We start from the raw sequence: 22441 nt of genomic DNA, 5'->3' as shown, positions 1-22441 counted from the left end.
CAAAATAAAAAGTGTAAAGTAAAAAAAAAATCTAAAAGGCTGGTCTCCACTCCCAATCTGGGGCTAAGTGCAAGAAAGTCCTTACCCCAAGAAATTTCCTTGTAGATTTCCTTGTAGCTCTCCTGACACCAGCATGACACTACAGGGAACCTCTGTCTCTCCTTACCTGCCATTTCCCCACCTCAATTCTTCTGATCTCTGACTTGGCTTACACTGCTCATCTCCCTTTCAAGTTGCAATATTGAGGGGATTTAGGAGGAAAGCAGGAAAAACATCATTGGAGTTTTTTTACAAAAATAAAGCCCTTCTGTTTATTATTTATGTAGCCAGAACTTAACTGTATATTTGTTATACATAGTTAACACAATATTTTAATACAGTTCAGTTCACTCACTCAGTCATGTCTGGACTCTTTGCGACCCCATGGACTGCAGCATACCAGGCCTCCCTGTCCATCACCAACTCCCAGAATTTACTCAAACTCACATCCTTTGAGTCGGTGATGCCATCCCACCATCTCATCCTCTGTCATACCCTTCTCCTGCCCTCAATCTTTCCCAACATCAGGGTCTTTTCAAATGAGTCAGTTCTTCACATCAGGTGGCCAAAGTATTGGAGTTTCAGCATCAGTCCTTCCAATGAATATCCAGGACTAATCTCCTTTAGGATGGACTGGTTGGATCTCCTGCAGTCCAAGGGACTCTCAAGAGTCTTCTCCAACACCACAGTTCAAAACTATCAATTCTTCAGTGCTCAGCTTTCTGTATAGTCCAACTCTCACATCCATACATGACAACTGGAAAAACCATAGCTTTGATTAGATGGACCTTTGTTGGCAAAGTAATGCCTCTGCTTTTTAATATGCTGTCTAGGTTGGTTATAATTTTTCTTCCAAGGAATAAACGTTGTTTAATTTCATGGCAGCAGTTACCATCTGCAGTGATTTTAACTGACCGTCATCAATTTGCTTTAATTATTACATTTTAATTGATAGCTTATTTAATATATTTATTTAGATAATATATTTAATGAACACATTTAAGTTAAATGAAATTTAATCACATTATATAATATGATTTATTAACTATGATTTAAATATAATTTATTAAAGTCAGTGATAATATAAAAACCAATAACTAAAATTTATTGATCATCTATGGCATGGTGCTAAGAGGGTATACAGGGCCTCAGTTAATCCTCAGTATAATTTTGGGAGGTGACTACTGTAACTGTCTACATTTTATAGAAGAGAAAACCAAAAACAGAGAAATTTCATCAAGTTTCAAGAATGAGCAACTTTTTCACACCACTTTAATGCACCACTAGGAAAAACCTGCCAATCAATCTATGACACAAGGATAAAACACATCTATATTTCAGAGATGGTGAAATGTGAAAAATGTAAAGTGTCTTATAATAAAATACGTAATTTCCACAAGATCACAAATCTACTACATGTCACAAGTGAGACTGAATACAAGCAGCCTGGTTCCAGTCCTGGTTTATGTCTGTTGTGGTCATTAAGTCGCTAAGTTGTGTCTGACTCTTTTGCAACCCTGTGGACCACAGCCAACCAGGCTCCTCTGTCCATGGGATTTCCCAGGCAAGAATACTGGAGTGGGTTGCTATTTCCATCTCCAAATTATGCCCATTAAGTAAGTAAGTGAAAGTTGCTTGGTTTTGTCCTGAATCTTTCCTACTCCATGGACTGTAGCCCATCAGGCTCCTCTGTTCATAGAATTCTCCAGGTAAGAATAATGGAATGGATAGCCATTCCCTTCTCCAGGTCATCCTCCCGACCCAGGGATCAAACCTGGGTCTCCTGAATAGCAAGCAGATTTTGTACTGTCTGGGCTACCTGGGAAGCCTAGTATTCTGGCATAATTATTAACAGTGCTCCCTTTAACTACCAAAAGTGCCCCAGTTTCAAGGATAAAATATAGTTTTCCTACTTATGGTTTAAATGAAATAAATCCTGTGCCGAGTCCCACATGACTGTACCAGGGATTAATGTCGGAGCCAGCACCCTCTGCAGACAGCTTCAAGGAAGTCCTGCCCAATATGGCAGGTTTTTATTGAGTGATGGCAAAAGAACCCAAACAAATCCTCTTAGGGAAGTGTAAAGTGGAGATGAACCCAAGAGAAGTTGGGTTACTTCAAATCAGATTATTACTCCAAACAAAGCTGAGACGTATTCCAGGGCCACATAAAGCCTGCTTTCTACATTTGTCTTGAAAACACTCACTTGACTATTTGGATGATTGCCATGATAACCCTTTTCCCACTTAATAATTTTCTCCAGAGAATTATTTCATTGTGATAAGAAAATGGTCTAAAACAAAGCCCACTACATCACCTTGTTATTTAGTCGTTAAGTCGTGTCTGATTCTCTGTGACCCCATGGATTGCAACATGCCAGGCTTCCCTGTCCTTCACCATCTCCCAGAGTTTGCTTCAATTCACATTCTTTGAGTCGGTGATGCCATCCAACTATCTCATCCTCACCTTAATTTCCGATAAATTAGCCTAAGACCAGCCAAGTGAAAAGTGAGACAATTTTCAGAAATTTGAGAACGCAAAAAAGGAAACAAAGCAAAAGTGAACATGTGAACTTGGAGAAGAAGATGGACAAGTTAGTAGCAGTTCATAAAGGAACTCTAAATGGATCAGGCCACCCCACCAACACTGCACCCAGAGACCTCCTACTCAAGAGGCTATGATGCTGCTCCTCTCCAAGACCTCCCTACCTCAACCACAAATGGAAGGGCAGAGATGCATACTTTACAAAGCAGCATCCAATCTTGCAGCTGGCCAGTGACTTGAACATTAGAGCAAAATGATAAGCTAGATCAATGAGATGTTCTTGTTATTAAAACTGTAACATTCTGGGAGACAGAGATGGATGATGTATTAGGGTTAGGAAGCTGGAGTGGACCAAAGAATGGACAAAGTTATGGGCAGGTGGAAGTTATAGAGAAATAGTACCCCTAGTAGCAACCAATTAACACAAACGAAGATCCACAGAGGAGCCAACATCAAGGAAGATTAATCTTCAGTTCTGGTATGTGTCCCTTTCAATAAATATTTCTCTTTTTTTACCCGCTTGAGATAAGTCCAAGGAGATCTTTCAACCAAAGAAGGCATAACAATCAACTGCATCGTCCATACAAGAGTGAGAGCACGAACGGAAATAACTAAGCCAGATGGCATGATTCCACAGGGCCCAGAATGCCCAGAATGGATAAGGTAGGCTTGGAACTTGGGAAAGCTCTTCATTGTGCTCAAGTTTAGAAACCTGCACTTTGCAAGCCTGGCAAATTTATGGGTCTTTGTATTTCTCTTCTTTTATTCACCTGTTCTTGTTCTGTAGGCCATAACAACATGTCCAGAGAACACCTGAGCATAAGGACAGAGCACATGGTTCCATGGCAGAGATAAGCAAGGATCTTTCATAACTACAGCAACTCACACCTTCTCTGCTAAGGGACGGTAAACAGCCTTTTATCACCTTTTTGGTACACGGCAGTGGAGAGAAGAAGCCAGCAATGGAGATCCAGCAGGGAAAGCATGAATCTTGTTCAGCCTCTTTACTTAATAATGCCAATGTTTCTCGTCTATCCTGACTGCCACCATTCAGTCCATTTTAGTTAGAAGGACCATATATCAGTTTTCTAGGCACAGCTTGGGTTTCTCTTACATGCACTGGTGTAATTACTCACAGAGCTCACATTCACTCTGAAAAGTATCCTGATTTGACAATAAATTATGTGGTCACCCTGATTTTGATCCAAAACCCTCATCTTTTTTCACTTCCACCACTCGAGGGAAAAACAAAAAATTGTTCCTCAATCTGTGACACAAGTCTACAAACACATTCAGTTTTCAGAGATGTTGAAATGTGAAAAAGAAAAAAAAAAAAAAATGAATCCTGTAATAAAATATGTAAATAATTTTCACACATCACAAAGATAACCAGTGTTGAGGGCAAGACTTAAACCCATGCAGTGAGAGTCTGGTCCTGGTTTGTGTCTATTATCCTGGGCATAATTACTACCAGCACTCAAACAGTACAACAATCTCCTGAATGATTTCCATACTTACAACCCTCCAACCCTCTCCACACTACATGAAGAAGGAATACTCTAAAGGATAAAGCTGCCCCTGCCACCCCACTGTCTAAAACACTTCAATGGCTCCCCTTGTCCTCAAGAACTAATCTTAACTGCATTACCAGACTCACAGGATTAGCAAAATTTTGCCCCTGCTTATATCTCCAACCTCATCTCTCACTGCTCCCTGACCTCTACCTTCACAAGGCACCTTATCCAATTCCTCAGGATCCTTGGGTCACAACCCTGGACCTAAGACAGCCTAGAAATGGAAATGGGATAAGCTCATGGAGAAATGAGGGTAGAAAAAGATCCACCCCCTCTTATTCCACCCCTATTCTTACGCCCCAAACTTACACAAACCTATTCCTTAAGCTTTGCCATGTCTCAAATATCAACTCAAACATTATATCAAACTCCTTCATTTTAAAATAAAAATAAATTTTAGAGGTAAATGTTAGAAATTTATGCTTTTGTGACTAGTATTCAGGTGCTGTATTATTGGGACTCATTTCTAGAAAGGGACAAAAGCTGGCAACATAACCAGCACATTGATCGAAGTCTGAACTCAGAATACTAGAAAACTCTATCCTCTATCACCATTCCCCAAAACTCACTCTCCAAAGCCAGTTTCACAGTTTGTTCAGTATTCCTGAAATGCTAAAGGCAGTGCTGTGTGCTGGGCAGACAGTGAAGGGCATATGCCAGTTGCCCTTAGGTACATGCCAAGCACTGTAATCTAGTGTTTGGGTGTCCGCCCACCTCAAATCTTTGACGCACATGAGGTACAGAAACCATGGCTACTAAGTCAACACTAAGATATGCAAACATTTCTGGAATGAAGCAACATCCAGGATGGTGCAACTGAGCTCCCTATGTGACCTTCCCTACTGCCACCTTAAGCCTCACCAGACCTTCACCCCATCTTTGCAATGAGAACTGGGGCCCAGGAGACAGGCCTTCAACTCTCTGAGCCTCGAGATCCCTAGATGTAAACTGAGAATAATCACCTGTTTCACGTGGTTGCTACAGGATTAAGTGAAATAAAACATTTGGAAATGCCTAACCCTGACATGGCAGCAAATGATAAATGCTTACCAAATCTGGGAAAGGAAAACTATTCTGACTTAATAATGCCTAAATTTATAAACCAACCAAATTTAGCTTCAAAAATTCACTGCAAGAGAAATAATGACTCTGAGCCTACCATCTAACCAGAATGTCAGATGTCATGCATATCATCTCACTCAATCTTTGTAACCATCTGTAAGAAGTATCTCCTTTTAGAGAACAAGAAATTGAGGGTCAGTCAAGTTCAGTAATGTGTAGAGCTAGAATTTGGCAGACCTAGAATTTGAATTTAGTCCTATTTTAATACAGAAATCATACCCTTTTCTCCTGCTTCCCAGACCCTGGAGCCTAGTAAGGAGGGTGTCAGATAAGAGCCTGATAAGAGTCAGATGGATGATATCACCCACTCAATGGATATGAGTTTGAGCAAGCTCTGGGAGATGCTGAAGCACAGGGAAGCCTGGCATGCTATAGTCCATGGGGTCACGAAGAATCAGACACGACTGGGAGATTAAAGAACAACAAAAGAGCCAGATAAGAAGACAATCATGAAAAGTTGATTAGTCCATCTATGTTAAAGAGCCTCTTGATCAGGGTCAAAGAAGAAAGTGAAAAGGCTGGCTTAAAACTCAACATCCAAAAAACTAAAATCATGGGATCTAGTGCCATCATTTCATGGCAAATAGAAAGGGAAAAAGTGGAAACAGTGACAGATTTTATTTTCTTGGGCTCCAAAATCACTGTAGATGGTGTCTGCAGCCATAAAATTAAAAAACACTTGCTCCTTGGAAGGAAAACCTATGACCAACCTAGACAGCATATTAAAAAGCAGAGACATCACTTTGCCAGCAAACACCCATCTAGTCAAAGCTTTGGTTTTCCCAGTAGTCATGTACAAATGTGAGACTTGGATCATAAAGAAGGCTGAGTGCTGAAGAATTGATGCTTTCACACTGTGGTACTGGAGAAGATTCTTGAGAGTCCCTTGGACAGCAAGGAGATCAAACCAGTCAATCCTAAAGAAAATCAACCCTGAATATCCATTGGAAGGACTGATGCTGAAGGTGAATATCCAGTACTTTGGCCAATACTGATGCAAAGAGCCAGTTTACTGGAAAAGATTCTGATGCTGGGAAAGATTGAGGAAGGAACAGAAGGGGCCAAAAGAGGATGAGATGGTTGGATGGCATCACCAACTCAATCGACATGACTTTGGGCAAACTCTGGGAGATGGTAAAGGACAGGGAAGTCTGCTGTGCTACAGTCCATGGGGTCACAAAGAGTCAGACACAACTTAGTGACTGAACAACAATAAATTAGCATAAGCTCAAACACTAAGGTATCCATCCCTCAGGGACAAAAAGATGTGGAAAGGTAAGCAATCAGCATAATTAAACAGTTCAGTTCAAACAGGACCATCTGGCAACATAACTTACTGTTTTAACAGGTATCATCATAAGGCAGGTGACTCCCAGGCCCTGTGATTTTAAGCAAGTTATTACATGACTGGTCTATGCCCCTGCTCTGTTACATGCAATATGAAGACAGTACAATCTGCCTGTAGTAACACATAGGTTTAAGGAAATCATGTACAGAAATCACTTTGCACAGAAACCGTCACATATGAATGCACACAGTACTATTATCATGAAAGCCCTTTCACCACCAGACTTTTCCTTTCTAACTTGCCTAAATTATCTGTGTGTGTGCGTGCTCAGTCACTTCAGTCATGTCCAACTCTTTTGCATGCAGCCCCATGGACTGCAGCCCACCAAGCTCCTCTGTCCATGGGATTCTCCAGGCAAGAATACTAGACTGGGATGCCATGGCCTCCTCCAGGGGATCTTCCAAACCCAGGAATCAAACTGGTGTCTCCTGCATCTCCTACACCGCAGGTGGAGTCTTTACCCACTGAGTCACGTGGGCATCAATCCTCAACTTCTCTGTTACTTACCTGTCTCTTGTTCTCTGCACTCCATGAATTCATCTAAACCACAAAAGCTTACTGGATACCTGGTCAGGCAGACTGGTAAAATAGGAGTGCATAAGAACAGTCTTTACCCTCACAGACTTTACATTCTTACATTTGCGGGAAAGGAAGGAAGACAGATAATAAAACAAAGAAATAAAAACACATAATAAACTACCAAATAAAGTGATTAAGAATCCACCTGCAATGCGGAAGACCTGGGTTTGATCCCTGGGTTGGGAAGATCCGCTGGAGGAGAGCATAGCAACTCAATCCAGTATTCTTGCCTGGAGAATCACCATGGACAGAGTAGCTTGGCGGGTGACAGTCCATGGCTCGAAAAGAGTCGGACACAACTGAGCGACAAAGCACAGCACAAAGTGTTAAAAAGCAGGTGAGAAGCAGAAAATAGTCTCAGGGGGGAAGGTCAGTCAGATAATATCTTATATAGAAAAAACCCTGTTGGAAGACTACTTAGAATCAGAAAGTTGAATGATAAGCTGAATGATGGGAGAGGAGAACAAGGCCTGAGATCAGAAGGAACAGCATTTCAGGCAGAGGAGAAAGCAAGTGCCTCTAACAGTGCCTTGCTGCTGTTGCTGCTGCTGCTAAGTCGCTTCAGTCATGTCTGACTCTGTGCGACCCCATAGATGGCAGCCCGCCAGGCTGCCCCATCCCTGGGATTCTCCAGGCAAGAACACTGGAGTGGGTTGCCATTTCCTTCTCCAATGCGTGAAAGTGAAAAGTCAAAGTGAAGTCACTCAGTCATGTCCGACTCTTAGCGACCCCATGGACTGCAGCCTACCAGGCTCCTCCATCCATGGGATTTTCCAGGCAAGAGTACTGGAGTGGGGTGCCATTGCCTTCTCTTAGAGGACTAAAAACATAGCTCTACTGATCTCACAATGCTGCAGTATGATTATTGGTTTACACACCAGTTTTGCCACTAGACTATGAGCCCCCTGAGGGTAGGGCTGTGTGTCTTCTTCCTGCACTCCCTCACTCATGGTACATTCTCTAAAGCACTCGATTTATAGGGAAGATAGTCTTCCCTATAAATAGTCTCTGCGTTCAGGGAGCTTACAACAAATAGCACTGGGCAAAGACTAAGCATTCAGAAAATATTTACTAAGTGAACAATATGTGCTTGATGTTCAGTTATGTAGTTCAGCATCATGGCAAATTCTGGCCTTTCTACAGCCCTTCTTTCCTTCCTCATTTGCCTAAACGTTCTCCACCAGCCTTTCATGTCTGCTGCAATGACTGCTCTAATCTCCCCATCTCTCTCTCCTCTGCCTTGGCCCATAATCCACTCCACCTGGCATGCCTTCTCCTACATCTTTACCAGACTAATTCTAATGTCATTTTCCAAAATTTCATCAATATACTGACTTTCTGCACTGCTTCCCAGGTGTTGCAGTGATAAAGAATCCGCTTGCCAGTTCAGGAGATGCAAGAGACATGGGTTCGATCCCTGGGTCGGGAAGATGCCCTAGAGAAGGAAATGGCAATTCTCTCTAGTTTTCTCACCTGGAAAATCCCATGGACTGAGAAGCCCGGCAGGCTACAGTCCAAGGAGTTGCAAATGAGTTGTACATGACTAAGCACACCCAGCACACACACATACTGATTTTATTATTTGCTCAAATGTATAGAAATCTCTCAAATTCTTCAGGCAAACGTTTTCATCAAGTAACAGAGAATGATGGATGTAGCTAGCAAAAGACAATACCAGATTGAGTGAATAGTAAAACTAGTTGAAAGACAAATGATCTGAAGTTGCATATATAACTGCTTTTCCTCCCCAAAATACAAGATACGTCAGTGAGTTTCTGGGCATTGTGCCTATAGAATTGGACCAGGATACAAGGGCAGCAAGATTCTCATGACTGTAGGTCTGTGTACTCTATCTCTCATCCATGAAAGAAATGCTTCCTTCTGAATAAACAAAACCAACTTGGGATGAGCTATCACTTAAAGATCTTCCCCACACAGAAATCAGTAGTTTAGCATCTAAAGTATTTGACATGAATTTCCTTTTCTAAGGATACTGCAGTTGTAGTTCATTTTTAAAGAGAAAAAAAGTCAGATATTTATTCTTCTAGGCAAGAAGGCAGATAAAGGTCAGTCACAACTTCCAATGCAGCCTCCACAGCCGTATTTAGCTGATTAAAAATTTCCATGTAAGCTTCAGCCTTCACTTCTAAAAGCCAGCCATCTATCTTTCTTTTCCCACTTCTGAAAAAGAGCAGAAAATCAAGCTGGAGTCAGCTATTGTAAGGTATACAACAGCAGGGGCATGGTTTCCATTTCCCTCAACACGGCACATTCCTCCCTGAGTTCCTGGACAGAAACTGTGCTTTTTAGAGAATCACACACCAAGGACTGTACAGCTAGGGCCTCAGGGACAGTGTTGCCCACAACGTCTCTGCTTCTCCTACAACAGAACAGCTCTGTGAACTGCACCCAACCATTATGAGAGGGTAAACATACTAAAAAGCTAAATACCATGATTAGATTACCATTAAACATTTAAACTCAGTGCCCTCAATCAAGACTTCTCCTAAGACATGACTAATGTAACGGGCTCATTTCAGTGCCCAATAAGGCTGTGCCTTACTATATTGTGCTATTTATAATAGAGAGCGCACTATAATTACATGCCTGGCCTTTGGCACCCAGACTTGGATTCAGCTATTTTTTACTAGCTGAAAATCTGTGGGTAGGTCATGCAAGAACTATAAGTTTTTAAAAACTCCTTACCAGACCCTGCAAGGCCCTACTTGATCCAGGCCCTGCCTACCTTACACATCATGACTAGTACTATCATGTTCCACCTCTTTAATGGTCTGGATATGTTGAGTTCAGGCCATACCTAAGGGCCTTTGCATTTGTTGTCCTCTCTTTCCCAGAATGTCAAGTCACCTGGTTGGCTACTTTTCATTACTCAGGTCTCAGTTCAAATGTGAAAATGCCACCTCCAGGATCTCATAATGTTGATTACATGAGTGCATATAATTCCATTTACTTAAAGTACAAAACAAAACCAGTGTGTGGTGACTTAATTCAGGAGACCAGTCACTCTTTTCTCAGTAGGAATACTGTAACCACACAAGGGTGTCCTCTGAGTTGCTGCTACATGATTAATTTCTTGATATGGATCTGATCACCTGGACACGTTCAGTTTGTGAAAACTCAAACTGTTCACTTATAACATACATGTTTTTAGTATAGGTGTTCAGTTCAGTTCAGTCACTCAGTCGTGTCCGACTCTTTTCGACCCCATGAATCGCAGCACGCCAGGCCTCTCTGTCCATCTCTCAGAGTTCACTCAAACTCACGTCCGTCGAGTCGGTGATGCCATCCAGCCATCTCATCCTCTGTCGTCCCCTTCTCCTCCTGCCCCCAATCCCTCCCAGCATCAGTCTTTTCCAATGAGTCAACTCTTCGCATGAGGTGGCCAAAGTACTGGAGTTTCAGCTTTAGCATCAGTCCTTCCAAAGAACACATTGCAATAAAAAATTAAACCAAAACAATAAAAAGAACAAGTTGTCAAATTGGTTTTCCTTGATAAACTAATCTATGACACACCATCTGGGCTAGACTATTCATTTTCTACCCCCAAGACCTTGTTTTACTGTCTTCATAGCATCTGTCACTGGCTGAAATCATTTTCATTACTGTTTATGTAAGTACAGTCTAGCCATTTCCCACCCCTGTTAAAATACAGTATCATGTGGCCAAGACCTGTCTTGTTTACCATCCCCAAATATCAGCACTTCAAAGGCCTTTTTCCAGTAGAAACTGAATAGAAAAAAATATATGTAAAATAAATGGCAAAAGGGTGGCCCTTTAAGGATCTAACATCAAATAAAAGTCATTAAGTGTTAGAAAAAAAACAAGAACTGTGGTGCTAACTACGTGAGGCCCAACAACAGAGAAAACAAAATGTCAACAATATTCGTTGTTGCTCAGTTGCTCAGCTGTGTCTGAGTCTTTGTGACCCCAAGGACTGCAGCACGCCAGGCCTGCCTGTCCTTCACTATCTCCAGTTTGTCAATGACATTAAGCACCAGGAAAGTGAAAGTGAAGGTCACTCAGTCGTGTCCGACTCTTTGCCACCCCATGGACTGTATGTCCATGGAATTCTCCAGGCCAGAATACTGAAGTAGTTAGCCTTTCCCTTCTCCAGGGGATTTTCGCAACCCAGAGATCAAACCCAGGTCTCCCACATTGCAGGCGGATTCTTTACCAGCTGAGTCACAAGGAAGCCCTAAGAATATGTGGCAAATTTAACTATGAGGAGGGGATAGATAGTGTCATTCTATGGCACTCTGTGGGAGTGGTTGAAGTTACTTCTCACAGCAGAAACTGGGTCTTTTTTTTTTTTTTTTAAGAGTATCATTCTTTACAATGTTATGTTAGTTTCTGCTATACAATAAAGTGAATCAGCTCTATGTATACATATATCCCCTTCCTCTTAGATCTCCCTACCCCCTCCCATCCCACGCATCTAGGTCATCACTAGAGTCTGTCATACAGAGTGCAGTAAGTCAGAAAAACATGTATCATATATTGATGCATATATGAGAAACTGGGTCTTTTATCTCTATACACACAAAAGTTTTGCACAAGGCATGGCACAAAGTAGGTCTGAGCCAAGAATAGCAACCGATTTCTGAGTCACTTCGGGAGGATTCTAAAGTTTCCTGGAAAAACAGGGTCCTATTCAAGTGTAATGTCTGCCCTGGGCAAGGGAGTAAGTAAACACAACATAAATGCATAGACAGGTGGAGCAGATACAAAGAAATACCCAATAATATGAAAAGGGCTCCTTACATAACATTTACTTTTTCTACTGCTACTGCTAAGTCGCTTCAGTCGTGTCCGACTCTGTGCGACCCCATAGACGGCAGCCCAACAGGCTCCCCTATCCCTGGGATTCTCTAGGCAAGAACAGTGGAGTGGGTTGCCATTTCCTTCTCCAGTGCATGAAAGTGACAAGTGAAAGTGAAAGTGAAGTCGCTCAGTCACTCAGACTCCTAGCGACCCCATGGACTGCAGCCCACCAGGCTCCTCCATCCATGGGATTCTCCAGGCAAGAGTACTGGAGTCGGGTGTCATTGCCTTCTCCGTATTTTTTCTCTTTTTTTTTTTTTCTAAGATGTTTGCAAAGAAAAAATTAAAATGGATCAGTAGTGGTCATGGTTACTTACTCTATGCTCTGCAGACTAACTTACATGCTGTTATAATGTATTTTCATGAAGAAACTTATACCAGAAACTGGTATAATGGAAACTGAAAAGAAAACCTTTAACCTGGAATCAGCTCTGCCACAAACTCTCTTTATAACCTTGAACAAGTCCTTGAACTTCGTTAGTGCTCCATTTTTTGACCTGTGAAATAAGTTTTTTGGATCAGACGCTTGCTAATGCCCATTTCCAGTTCTTGAACACTGTTTACTATTCTTGACTTAAAAAAAAAAAAAAAAAGAATTTTCATCTCTTAAGTTTGTGTTCACAGGACAACACTTCATCTACAAGTACATAAATCAAAGTTTTCAGAGTGAGGCAGAAGATTCTTTTACCCAGTTTTCTTGCCAAACCAAGGGTATCCCCCACCCAGATTTTCTAAAGTGTTGTATTCAGGCTCCCATTTCTGAGTAAGGCAAGAAGCCCTATCTTCAGCCAAACACTTGGATTTTTCTATACAATTACTTCTTTTGCTCTAATTTTCACTGCCTTAGGCCTCATGTTTCTCATCAATTCAAGTCTACTTTCATAGTTAGCACCACAATTCTTGGTTTTTTTCTAACATTTAATGAATGGAACTTGATCACCTGGAGGTATTCCCCTTACTCTATTACAACAGTTCTTAGTGATTTTAATTAGACAAAAGCCACCATTCCCTTTGCTATCCTACCATACTGTCAAGTGCCTGTTAAAGACATTACAGTAATGTTATTAGCACCTTTTAAATTTGCATTAACACAAACATACAAATGATAAGTCAGGAAAAGAAAAGAAAAAAAGAATAACTCAGATGTCATAATTAACCAAAGTTTAGAGTAACTCAAAAAATCATCAGTGGCTATCTTTCAATTAAAAAAAAAAAATACTATGCACATCCTAGATAAAACTGCAAGAATGATCATTTGTCTCTCATCAATTAAAAATGGGGAAAAGGACAAGGCTGTGCTGTGGCCAAGCCCCATATCGTTTTCTTCAAAAGGGAAGAGATATTTCTAACAGAGAATAAAAAGTTGAGTACTTGAGTCATTTCTCCAAGAGTCATCACCAACTCATAACTCCCCAAAGGCCTTCTGGCTACTGTGGCTCTTGCCACCTACAGAAAGTAAAATCTCCTAGAGGCCAAGTTCTAATAGCTATTCAGTGTCCATCATTGGCCCTCCTAGGATTTTATTCTCTAGAAACAAGGAGAAAGAGGACAAGGCCAATACTCGAATGTGTTCCAATGACAGGACTGAATTTTCACTAAATTGAGGAAGGACATTTCCCATCATTCTCCTTGACCCCCTCATTTCATCGTCTCAGCACCCCATACCCACACCCAACTCTGCCAGTCGGCAAAAGCAGGCACCTCACTCCCAGGAGTTACTAAACCAGCGAGGCTGGGGTGGGTTTCTAGGTACCTTCATCACATGGCCTAACAAATGGGTTCAAAACCAGGACTGGCGACTGAGGACTGTCAGTTACCTCAGAACAGGTAACTGAGGACAAGAAAAAAATGTTTCCTGCCATTATAGTAAACAGTAATGTTGCCTACCATCAAAGCAGCAGCCACTACAGTACTCCCATACAGTGCACCCTGAGGGGAACTGAGGATTCTGAGGAACAGTAAACAGGTCCTAGATAAAGTTAAGATGCATATCAAAGGGATAATTTCAATATGCCCAGACTCTTACACCTTCCATATGGAGAAAAGCATCAAAATCACTAACTTGTCATATCTATATTTTGTGATTAGTCTTAACCTTTTAAACTTCCACAACAAGGTTTGGTTTTTGTTTGTTTTCCAGCAAAAACTCCTATAAATCCTGGCTCCTCCCCTACCTCTTTCCAACAATTCCTCAGAACTATCCAGAAACTTCTTCAGGATACAGTCCTCAATAAATGCCTCAAAAAAAAATGTACTTCTCAACGTATACGCTGTGTTGTGTGTGTGTGTGTGTGTGTGTGTGTGTGAGCTGGCAACACAATAACACCTCAGGACTTCAAACCCCGTGTGTGTGGTGGGGGGGTGGAGGGGAGCGGTGTGTGTTGGCAACACAATAACACCTCAGGACTTCAAACCCCGTTTCCAGGAACTTTTCCTGAAGTTGCCTGTGCAGAGCCTGGTACAGGGCCCGGCGCCCTCCCCGACGCTGAGGGAATCCACGTCAGCGACAACTGGGAGTTGGGTGGCTCTCACTCTGAGGTGGCCCCGGCTGTCATTAACCCCTCAGACCGGGACCCCCCCCTCCCACACATGAAGCAAAGGGTGCTGGGGTCCCTGGTGCGCCCCAGACGCAGCACCGCGCGTCCTCTCCACAGGTGTGGCGCCTAGGCGACCGCGCACCCGGTACCAGGAAGAAGAGGGCAGAAGGGGACGGAAGGGGACCAACGGCTGCTCGAGGCCCCCACCAAAGGGGTCCGCTCACCTGGGACCTGGCCGCCAGGAGCGGGGGCCGGAGCGCCAGGTCTCTCAGAAGTTTCCGGGCCTGCGCTCCCACGGGGGCCGCCATCTTATCCAGGAAACCAGCAAGGGGATCCTGACCGGGTGCCGGCAGGGCGGGAGGGGGCTGGAAGAGGAAGGGAGGGGGAAGGGGCGGGGCCGCCCGCCGCCTGCCGCCAGCCACGCCCCCTCCGCCCGGGCGCGCCTGGTGACCCTGGGACGCGGCCACACTCCTGAGGGAGTCCCTTGTCGAAGCCCTGCGTCACCCACGACGACCGCCACCTCGGCCCCAAATTCATTTTCAGTATTTGGAGCCTCCTCCTCGCGCTACCGCGGGTCACAATGTGAGCGAAAACCCACCCAGAGCCCAGCGGTCTTGGACTTAAAGTGCCCTGGAGCGAGAGACCAATGCCTGTTGCTGGTTCCAGGGAGTGAGTGCTCTGAGGAGCGGCCAGTATGGGATGCCATGTGAGGGATAGGCCTCTGCTCTGGTCCTGGGGCCTCAGGGGCTTCTGTAGGGAAGCGGTGTTTGAGGTGAACCTTGAGGGAGTAAGGGAGAAGCAAGCGGGCCTGAAGAGGTCAGTGGAGGCCCTCTACCCTTTAGTGAGACTTGTCTCTTTGTGAAGATTTAGACAAAGGTATTGAAGGATTTTAAATGTGTAGTCGCCAGAGTAAGACCAAGAGTTTACTTGCAGTTTACATGACTCTAAGCACTGTCTGTGGAATAAAAATAGCTAGCAAATATGCTTAATATATGGCAGGCACTTTACAAATAAGGACTCGTTTAGTGTTCATAGCAAGCTTTCCAGTAGGCACCAATGAAAAAAATCCCCATTTTGCAGAAGAAAAAACTGAGACACAAGGTTTCCTTGCTTATTGAGATCTGATAAGGATTGAAAGAGTTTCAAACTCATGCTTTCTTCTCCCAGCCCTATAAAGTATCATTTTCGAATTTTTAACCTTACTTTATTCTTGAGCCTATGATCATGAGAAAAGGTACAAATTTAACAGAACTGAGCAACTATTTCTGCTAGTTTTCTTTGAAACTGAAAGTCACGCAGTTGTGTCCCACTCTTTGTGACCCCATGGACTGTACTGTCCATGGAATTCTCTAGGCCAGAGTATTGGGATGAGTAGCCTTTCCCTTCTCCAGGGGATCTTCCCAACCCGGGAATCCAACTGGGGTCTCCTGCATTGCAGGCAGATTCTTTACCAACTGAGCTATCCTTTTTTTTGACCAAAAAAAAAAAAAATCTACAGAAAAGTTGCAAGAATATTATCCCAAAACCCCCAAATATCCTTTATGCCGATTTATTGATAGCACTTGTTTACATTTTGCCTCAATCCCCATTTTTTATAGATATGTAGCTTTATAGCCCATTCTTAATCATAGTTTTACTGGCTAGATTTCATATCCATTGATGATTATTTCTTATATCAGTTTTTAGTGTGATAGTTGCAAAATCATGATTGTCTAGTTCCATTCCTTTCTACATTTTCTATAGTTTATGTTCTACTCAGAAGAGCTTTACTGTCCCCCACGTTTGTTTATTCTTTTTTTTTTATATATTTATTTTTTGCTCTGTCAGGTGTTAGTTGCCACACTTGAGATCTTAGTTGCAGCATACAAGATCTTTTCTTTGTGGAGGGCAGGCTCCAGATCTCATGGTCTTGCTGACTGGGGCTTAGTTGCCCCGCTGGAAGGCGGATTCCCAACCACTGTTTCACTGTTTCATCAGGGAAATCCCTCTTTATTTATTCCTGTTTTCACTTTTATCAGTATCAACTCACAGATCCCTTTTTTTCACTGTCAAGCCTATGTTCATTCCTTTACATGTACTCACTTCAGCTGCCTCTGAATATGGGTCATTTAATCCTCACAGGAACCCTGTAAAGAATGATGCTATTATTCTCATTGTACCAGAGGGGAAACTGCATGAAAGAAATATAACTTTCCCAGGGTCACAGCTTGGGAGTAGACCCCAAAGCTGACCATACCCTCCTCTTGACATGAGTCGATCTGAGTTCCCACTTCATCCTCATTACTCTTATTGGGTTCTACCATCTGGTCAATATGGAGAAAAGACTCTTATTAATGTTTGCAGACTGAATGTTTAAACTTGGTGAGAGCTTTGAACATGTTGACAGAAGGAAGCAGACTACCTGTAGAATTCATCAAAGTCTGCTTATTCAGACAGTCTATGGCAAGGGAGTTGGCTACTATTACTTTCTTTCCAGCAGAGACTTGAAAGGGTTTGAAAAAAAGAGTACATTTTATAAAGAGGAAGGTGAACCTATTTAGACAGTCTTTGAGGAGTGTTCTATTAGGATGGAATTTTTTTCTATAGGGGTAGAGTTTTTGGAAGTGGAGTGGGCAGAAGCTTTCTGATTACCACTCAAGTACATGTGGCAATCTTTGCTTCATTATCCACTAGTGACTATTTGGGCTGAGTAGCATCATATGAGTTTTCCTGTTTCAATTGGAAGACTGGCTAGTCATCAGCTCTGGAGCTCAAGTCTTGCATCTGCAATTTTTCAGTGTCTTCATCCAGATCCTCTCATTCTGCCATCTCTGCAGCCAAGAGTTTGGGGAATATAGAGCATAAGGGCCTTCATATGGTATCTCCAGTGCTTAGCATTAGGCCAGTATTAGAGAAAGTTTGAAATAAGCACATGTAGGATGACTTACACTTTGGAGTACCTCCTAAGACTTCTCCCTATCTTCTACCCTTTTTATTTCCCAAATAGGAAGCTCTTTGAGGTCAAGGATTTCACCAGAGTTCTACCCTGTACTTTACTGAGATGAGCACTGGGTTTTCTGTGAAACTGGATTGGATTCAAATCGCATGTCTGTCTTCTATGAATCTGTGACCTGAGGAACTACCTGCATCACACAGTGATAGTAAGTATTCAATAAGATGTGTATAAAGACCTTGCACACAGTAGGGTCTTAATAAATGTTATGTTTCTTAAACCAGTATCTTTGTCATGTGTCAGGAGTGGTTTACTTTCCTCAACATGCTCAGAGAATTGGGCTGCCTGGACCTGGCAGGGGCTCTGGTTCCAGGGAAAGGCTGCCCCCACTCTCAACGAGGATCAAGGATCAGTGTGTGTATGTGTGTGTGTGTGGGTTTGTGTATGTAACCAGGGCCCATGGACACCTTTGGCAGCCTGATGAAAAGCCCATGACCCCTTTTCAAAATAATGCTTTTGAATACATAAAATAAAGTGCCTGGAATGATAAAAGAAACCAGTTACATTTAGAATATATAGTTATCAAAATGTTAAAAAAAAATACAGTGTTAATATGGTAAATGTCCTTCTTTATTAACGCATTAAATAATAAAGTCTAGTCTCATGTTTAAAACTAAAAAAAAAAAAAGACGTTATGTTTCTTCTTCTAAGTTCTTAATAAATATTTATTTGATATCTAATGTGAAACACCAGAGTCAATCTGAGATATGGGTTAGAAGACCCCTGACACTTTGTAACTTACCTTGATAGCATTGGACAAGGGCAGAGGTATGTACATGCCAGATGAAACTATTAAAAGGGTCTGAAGTGGTTGCCTCCTAGTAGAGGGTGGAGGATAGGGGTCAGGGAACCTTTACATTTCTAGAGCTTTGAAAATACAGATTCCTAGGCACCACTCTAGACCTACTGAATCATTTAGGATAGAGTCTGAGATCTGCATTTGTAAATAATTTTCTCAAAGCGTTCTTTAGTTCAAAAACTAGAAAAAAAATAAAAACAGCAAACAAATCAAACCATAGTGGTAAATGCTCAAGAACTTTCCCAGTAAATCAAGAGACAGCTTACCCTGCCTTTTCCATTGAGTTCCTAGTGTAGAATGAACGTCCTATGAATCGTAGATGGAGGTGATGACTAAATGCTGCTCTCAGAGATTCTTGACACGTGGGTGCAAGACCTATCTTCTGCCAGGCGCCTAGGTCAGCCCTGATGCATGGAACCATCGGCTAAGGGTGAATAAACAGTGATTCTCTTCTTTTTTCGATCAATTTTGCAATTGTGAACTGCTTGAGTAGTAACTGTGGCCATAGGCAGTAGCACTACCAAAAGCATTCCATGCTGTCTGGTATCAGATTGAAGCACAGAGGTAGACATTAGACAAGCTGAGTTCAGCTTTTGTTTCTGTGATTTAAAAGTTCTGACCCAGGGCCAGTTATTTCAAGTCTCATTCCTTTATATGTGAAAAAGGGGTTATAATAGTATGTATTTTGCCAGTGTGTTACTGCGTCCAAGCTCGTACTGCTCACCACACAAACACAACAGGCCAATAAATCGAGAGACAAACTATTGGGGCAAAGAATAGTGACTTTATTTGGAAACCCAGCAAACTGACAATATAATAAACTCATGCCTCAAAGAATCATCTTGTGTGAGTTAGAATTCAGGCTTCTTTTACTAAAAGGGGAAGAAGTAACACCAAGCATTCCCTGGTTCTGGTCAGCTTCTGGAGGGGATTTGTTAATTTCTTCCTCCCTACCATCATTTACTGGTTGAACCTGGTCAGGATGTTTTCCTGAGCTGAACAAAGGTATTTTAGCTTGATGCTCATTACTCGGGAGGCAGGATTCCCAGAGATTGGTCATTATGTATAACTTAAGCTTATAGACAACATCTCTTTAGTAACTAACTTAGAATATTGATAGAATGCAAAAGGTTCTTCCCTATTACAAGTGCATTGTCAAGCACTGGAGTTCCCAATGGGTGTTAGCCACCAGGCTTTCTTTACTTGACTAAGAAATCCTTTTTCATGTTTGTTAGTTAACTATTTACGTATGTGAGCCTGTTTCCCCGTTAGTAAAATGAAGGCCAAGTATGCTGCTGCTACTGCTGCTAAGTCGCTTCAGTCATGTCTGACTCTGTGCGACCCCATAGACAGCAGCCCACCAGGCTCCCCCGTCCCTGGGATTCTCCATGCAAGAACACTGGAGTGGGTTGCCATTTCCTTCTCCAATGCGTGAAAGTGAAAAGTGAAAGTGAAGTCGCTCAGTCGTGTCCGACTCCTAGTGACCCCATGGACTGCAGCCTACCAGGCTCCTCTGTCCATGGGATTCTCCAGGCAAGAATGGGGTGGGTGTGCCATTGCCTTCTCCGAGGCCAAGTATGACAGCATCTTATTTGAACAATGTAGCACTTATCATAAACTCGCACACACTGGAAATATTAAGTCCCAAAACTCAGAGATCAAACTTTGGATTTAGAATAAATGGCCTACACTATTTCTTATTGAATTAATTGTTCCAGGAAGGCAAATAAAAACATCAGTAGGCCTACACACCCTCTCTTAATCTTAGCAATGCATGTTAACAGTGAAATAATGTGCTCATTTTCATATCCACAGTGATTACTCGCGGGGCACCGATTTGCCAAAGAGGCATGTCAGGAAACCTAGCACAGGGATCATGCATCCAGCAGTTCCAGTGTTTATCATTACCTTTTCATTTAAGCATGAAAACCACTTGACAAATACAAACTCGTTATAACCAGTAGAACTGAATAGAATTTTTTACAAAACAACCCTAATTTCCATGAATAATGTGTTTGAGTTCATGCTGCTCCCTGTCAGGAATGAAAATCACTATTACGATGATGAAACAAAGGGCATTTGTGGATTTTGTTTGGTTATTTCTTCTTTAATGGATAACAGATTTCTTGAATTCACAGACAAAGAAACTTTGGCCTTTCATTATGTACATAGGTAATATCTCTGTTGCTGTTCGTGACAGCCATTTTAACCAGTGCTTGGATTTTGTTATTTGCCAGTGGCACAGAAAGAAGTGCCATTGTGCTGAAGTTATTTTTTTCCCTCTTCAATAATGCATTAAAATGATTAATTTTGATGGCATTTCTGAGCAGCTTATTTAAATGATAAGGTGCACAGAAGAAAAAGGATTTGAAACTAAATGTGTCTTTGACAAAACTGCAATGAACTGAAGAGAAATTCTCACTGTATCCTGGAGAGAATTTGGGGGAGGCAAGATTGAGCTATAGTAACAGATCAAAGTTAAGATGAAAAAGAAGGAAGAGTAAGGACTATCAGAAACCTAGAGAGGGAACATTTGGGGAGAAGGTCACTTGAAAAGCTGTGGAGAATAAGATATATGGATAGAAACAAAGGCAATGTCATTCTACTGGTCAGAAAATTAGGAAATGGATGAAGTGAGGAACACTTTATACAAAGAATAATGAAGAAACATGTACTGAAAGAGAAAAATGGCACCAGATTGTGGGAAAGAAATTCTCTTCAGAAACAAAATCTGCATTCCCACTGCCATTAGGAGCTGTGGAATTTAGCACTTTCACTATTATCAACACATCCTTTATTTAAATAACAAAATTAAAATTAAAGACATTCCATTTCAAATGCCCTGCTTTGTTGAAAAATAAGCAGTCACAGCAGAGTTCTTAATAGAATCTCATTTTGGTTTTGTTTGTTTGTTTGTTTGTTTTATATCCTTGGGACCATATCCTCCATATGTTCTGATTCAGTAAGCCCTTCTGTATTTTTATAAGTAGCTCTCCCACCCCACCATCTTTATTGTTGGTGATCCAGTTACCATGACTGGAGAAGCACTGACCCAGAAAGTGGGACTTGGAGTAGGCTAGAGAAAAAAGCAGTCATCCAATTCTCTTTCTCACTCATTTTCTTTTCCATTTCTTACCCCACTTCTAGTATGTTCCTTAACCTTTCCCTACCTCTCTGAAATCTAATTAGTACATGAGATCAAACAGTATGGAATGAAACTCCAAGAGAAGGTTCCATGCTGTTCCCTTTGCCAGAAACAACTCTTCCCTATTGTCCACCAGACTCTGGCTATCTCATTCCTCCTCTTTTCAGTCACCATCCCCTTCAGGAAGCTTCCCTGAAGGCAAGGCTGGGAGTCATCTTGGTGGTTATCACTAGGCAATTACCCCAATGGTTTCTTGTCTGCTTCTTTCTTTCTTTATATTGGAGTATAATTGTTGTACAATGTTATGTTAGTTTCTGCTATAAATCTAAAAATCCACCATGACGGGGACTATGTCTTCCTTGCTTTTAACCCTGCAACCAGTACAGTGCCTGGAAGACAGGAGGTACTCAACCAATCCTGGCTAGATGGATAACAAAATGAAGATGAGTGCAAAAATCACCCTAAAAAGAAAATTCAAAGATTCAAAAATATCTAGAAATCTGCCAATACCTTCTAACAAGAATGGAAGTTGAGGCCCATGAAGGGAAAGAACCTGCCCAGTGTCACACAGAACACTAATGGTTTTCTTCACTGTTCTTCAGAGTTCTTAGATGCCTTCAAGATCCATCTCTCCCCAACCTCTCTCTCTTGTTCCCAACTTTTATTGAATAGGTATGTGCTTTCTCCAAGCCTTACAGAACTTAGTCCCCACCACAGCCTTATTTTACAGATTTGCAAACTGAGTCTCTTGGAAGAGAGTAAGTTGCCTGAGATAATGATTAGAAGGAGGCCAATCTCAAGCAATCTGGGACTGAATCTATGCCAGCACTATCCAATAGATCTTTTTGCAGTGAGGGAAAAGTTCTTTATCTGGGCTGTCTGGTATTATAGCTATCAATCATGTATGGCTTTTGAGGACT

At 42.0% G+C, this 22441-nt stretch overlaps 1 protein-coding gene across 1 annotated transcript in view; it reads right to left on the bottom strand.

Annotated features, from left to right (window-relative positions):
• SUCLG2 (succinate-CoA ligase GDP-forming subunit beta) overlaps positions 1 to 14951 on the bottom strand; it is a 272885-nt gene extending 257934 nt beyond the window's left edge. The window contains exon 1 of the mRNA XM_005890960.2: positions 14810 to 14951. Coding sequence (XP_005891022.2) covers positions 14810 to 14893 — 84 coding nt within the window. The 5' untranslated portion in view covers positions 14894 to 14951. The remainder of the gene's footprint in view (positions 1 to 14809) is intronic.
• Between the last annotated feature and the right edge of the window lie 7490 nt (positions 14952 to 22441).

The sequence above is a fragment of the Bos mutus genome, chromosome 22 (genome assembly GCF_027580195.1).
Source record: "Bos mutus isolate GX-2022 chromosome 22, NWIPB_WYAK_1.1, whole genome shotgun sequence".
NCBI classification, from domain to species: Eukaryota; Metazoa; Chordata; class Mammalia; order Artiodactyla; family Bovidae; genus Bos; species Bos mutus.
The sequence above is the reverse complement of the archived record's forward strand: the minus strand, read 5'-3'. Positions and strand labels throughout refer to the sequence as shown.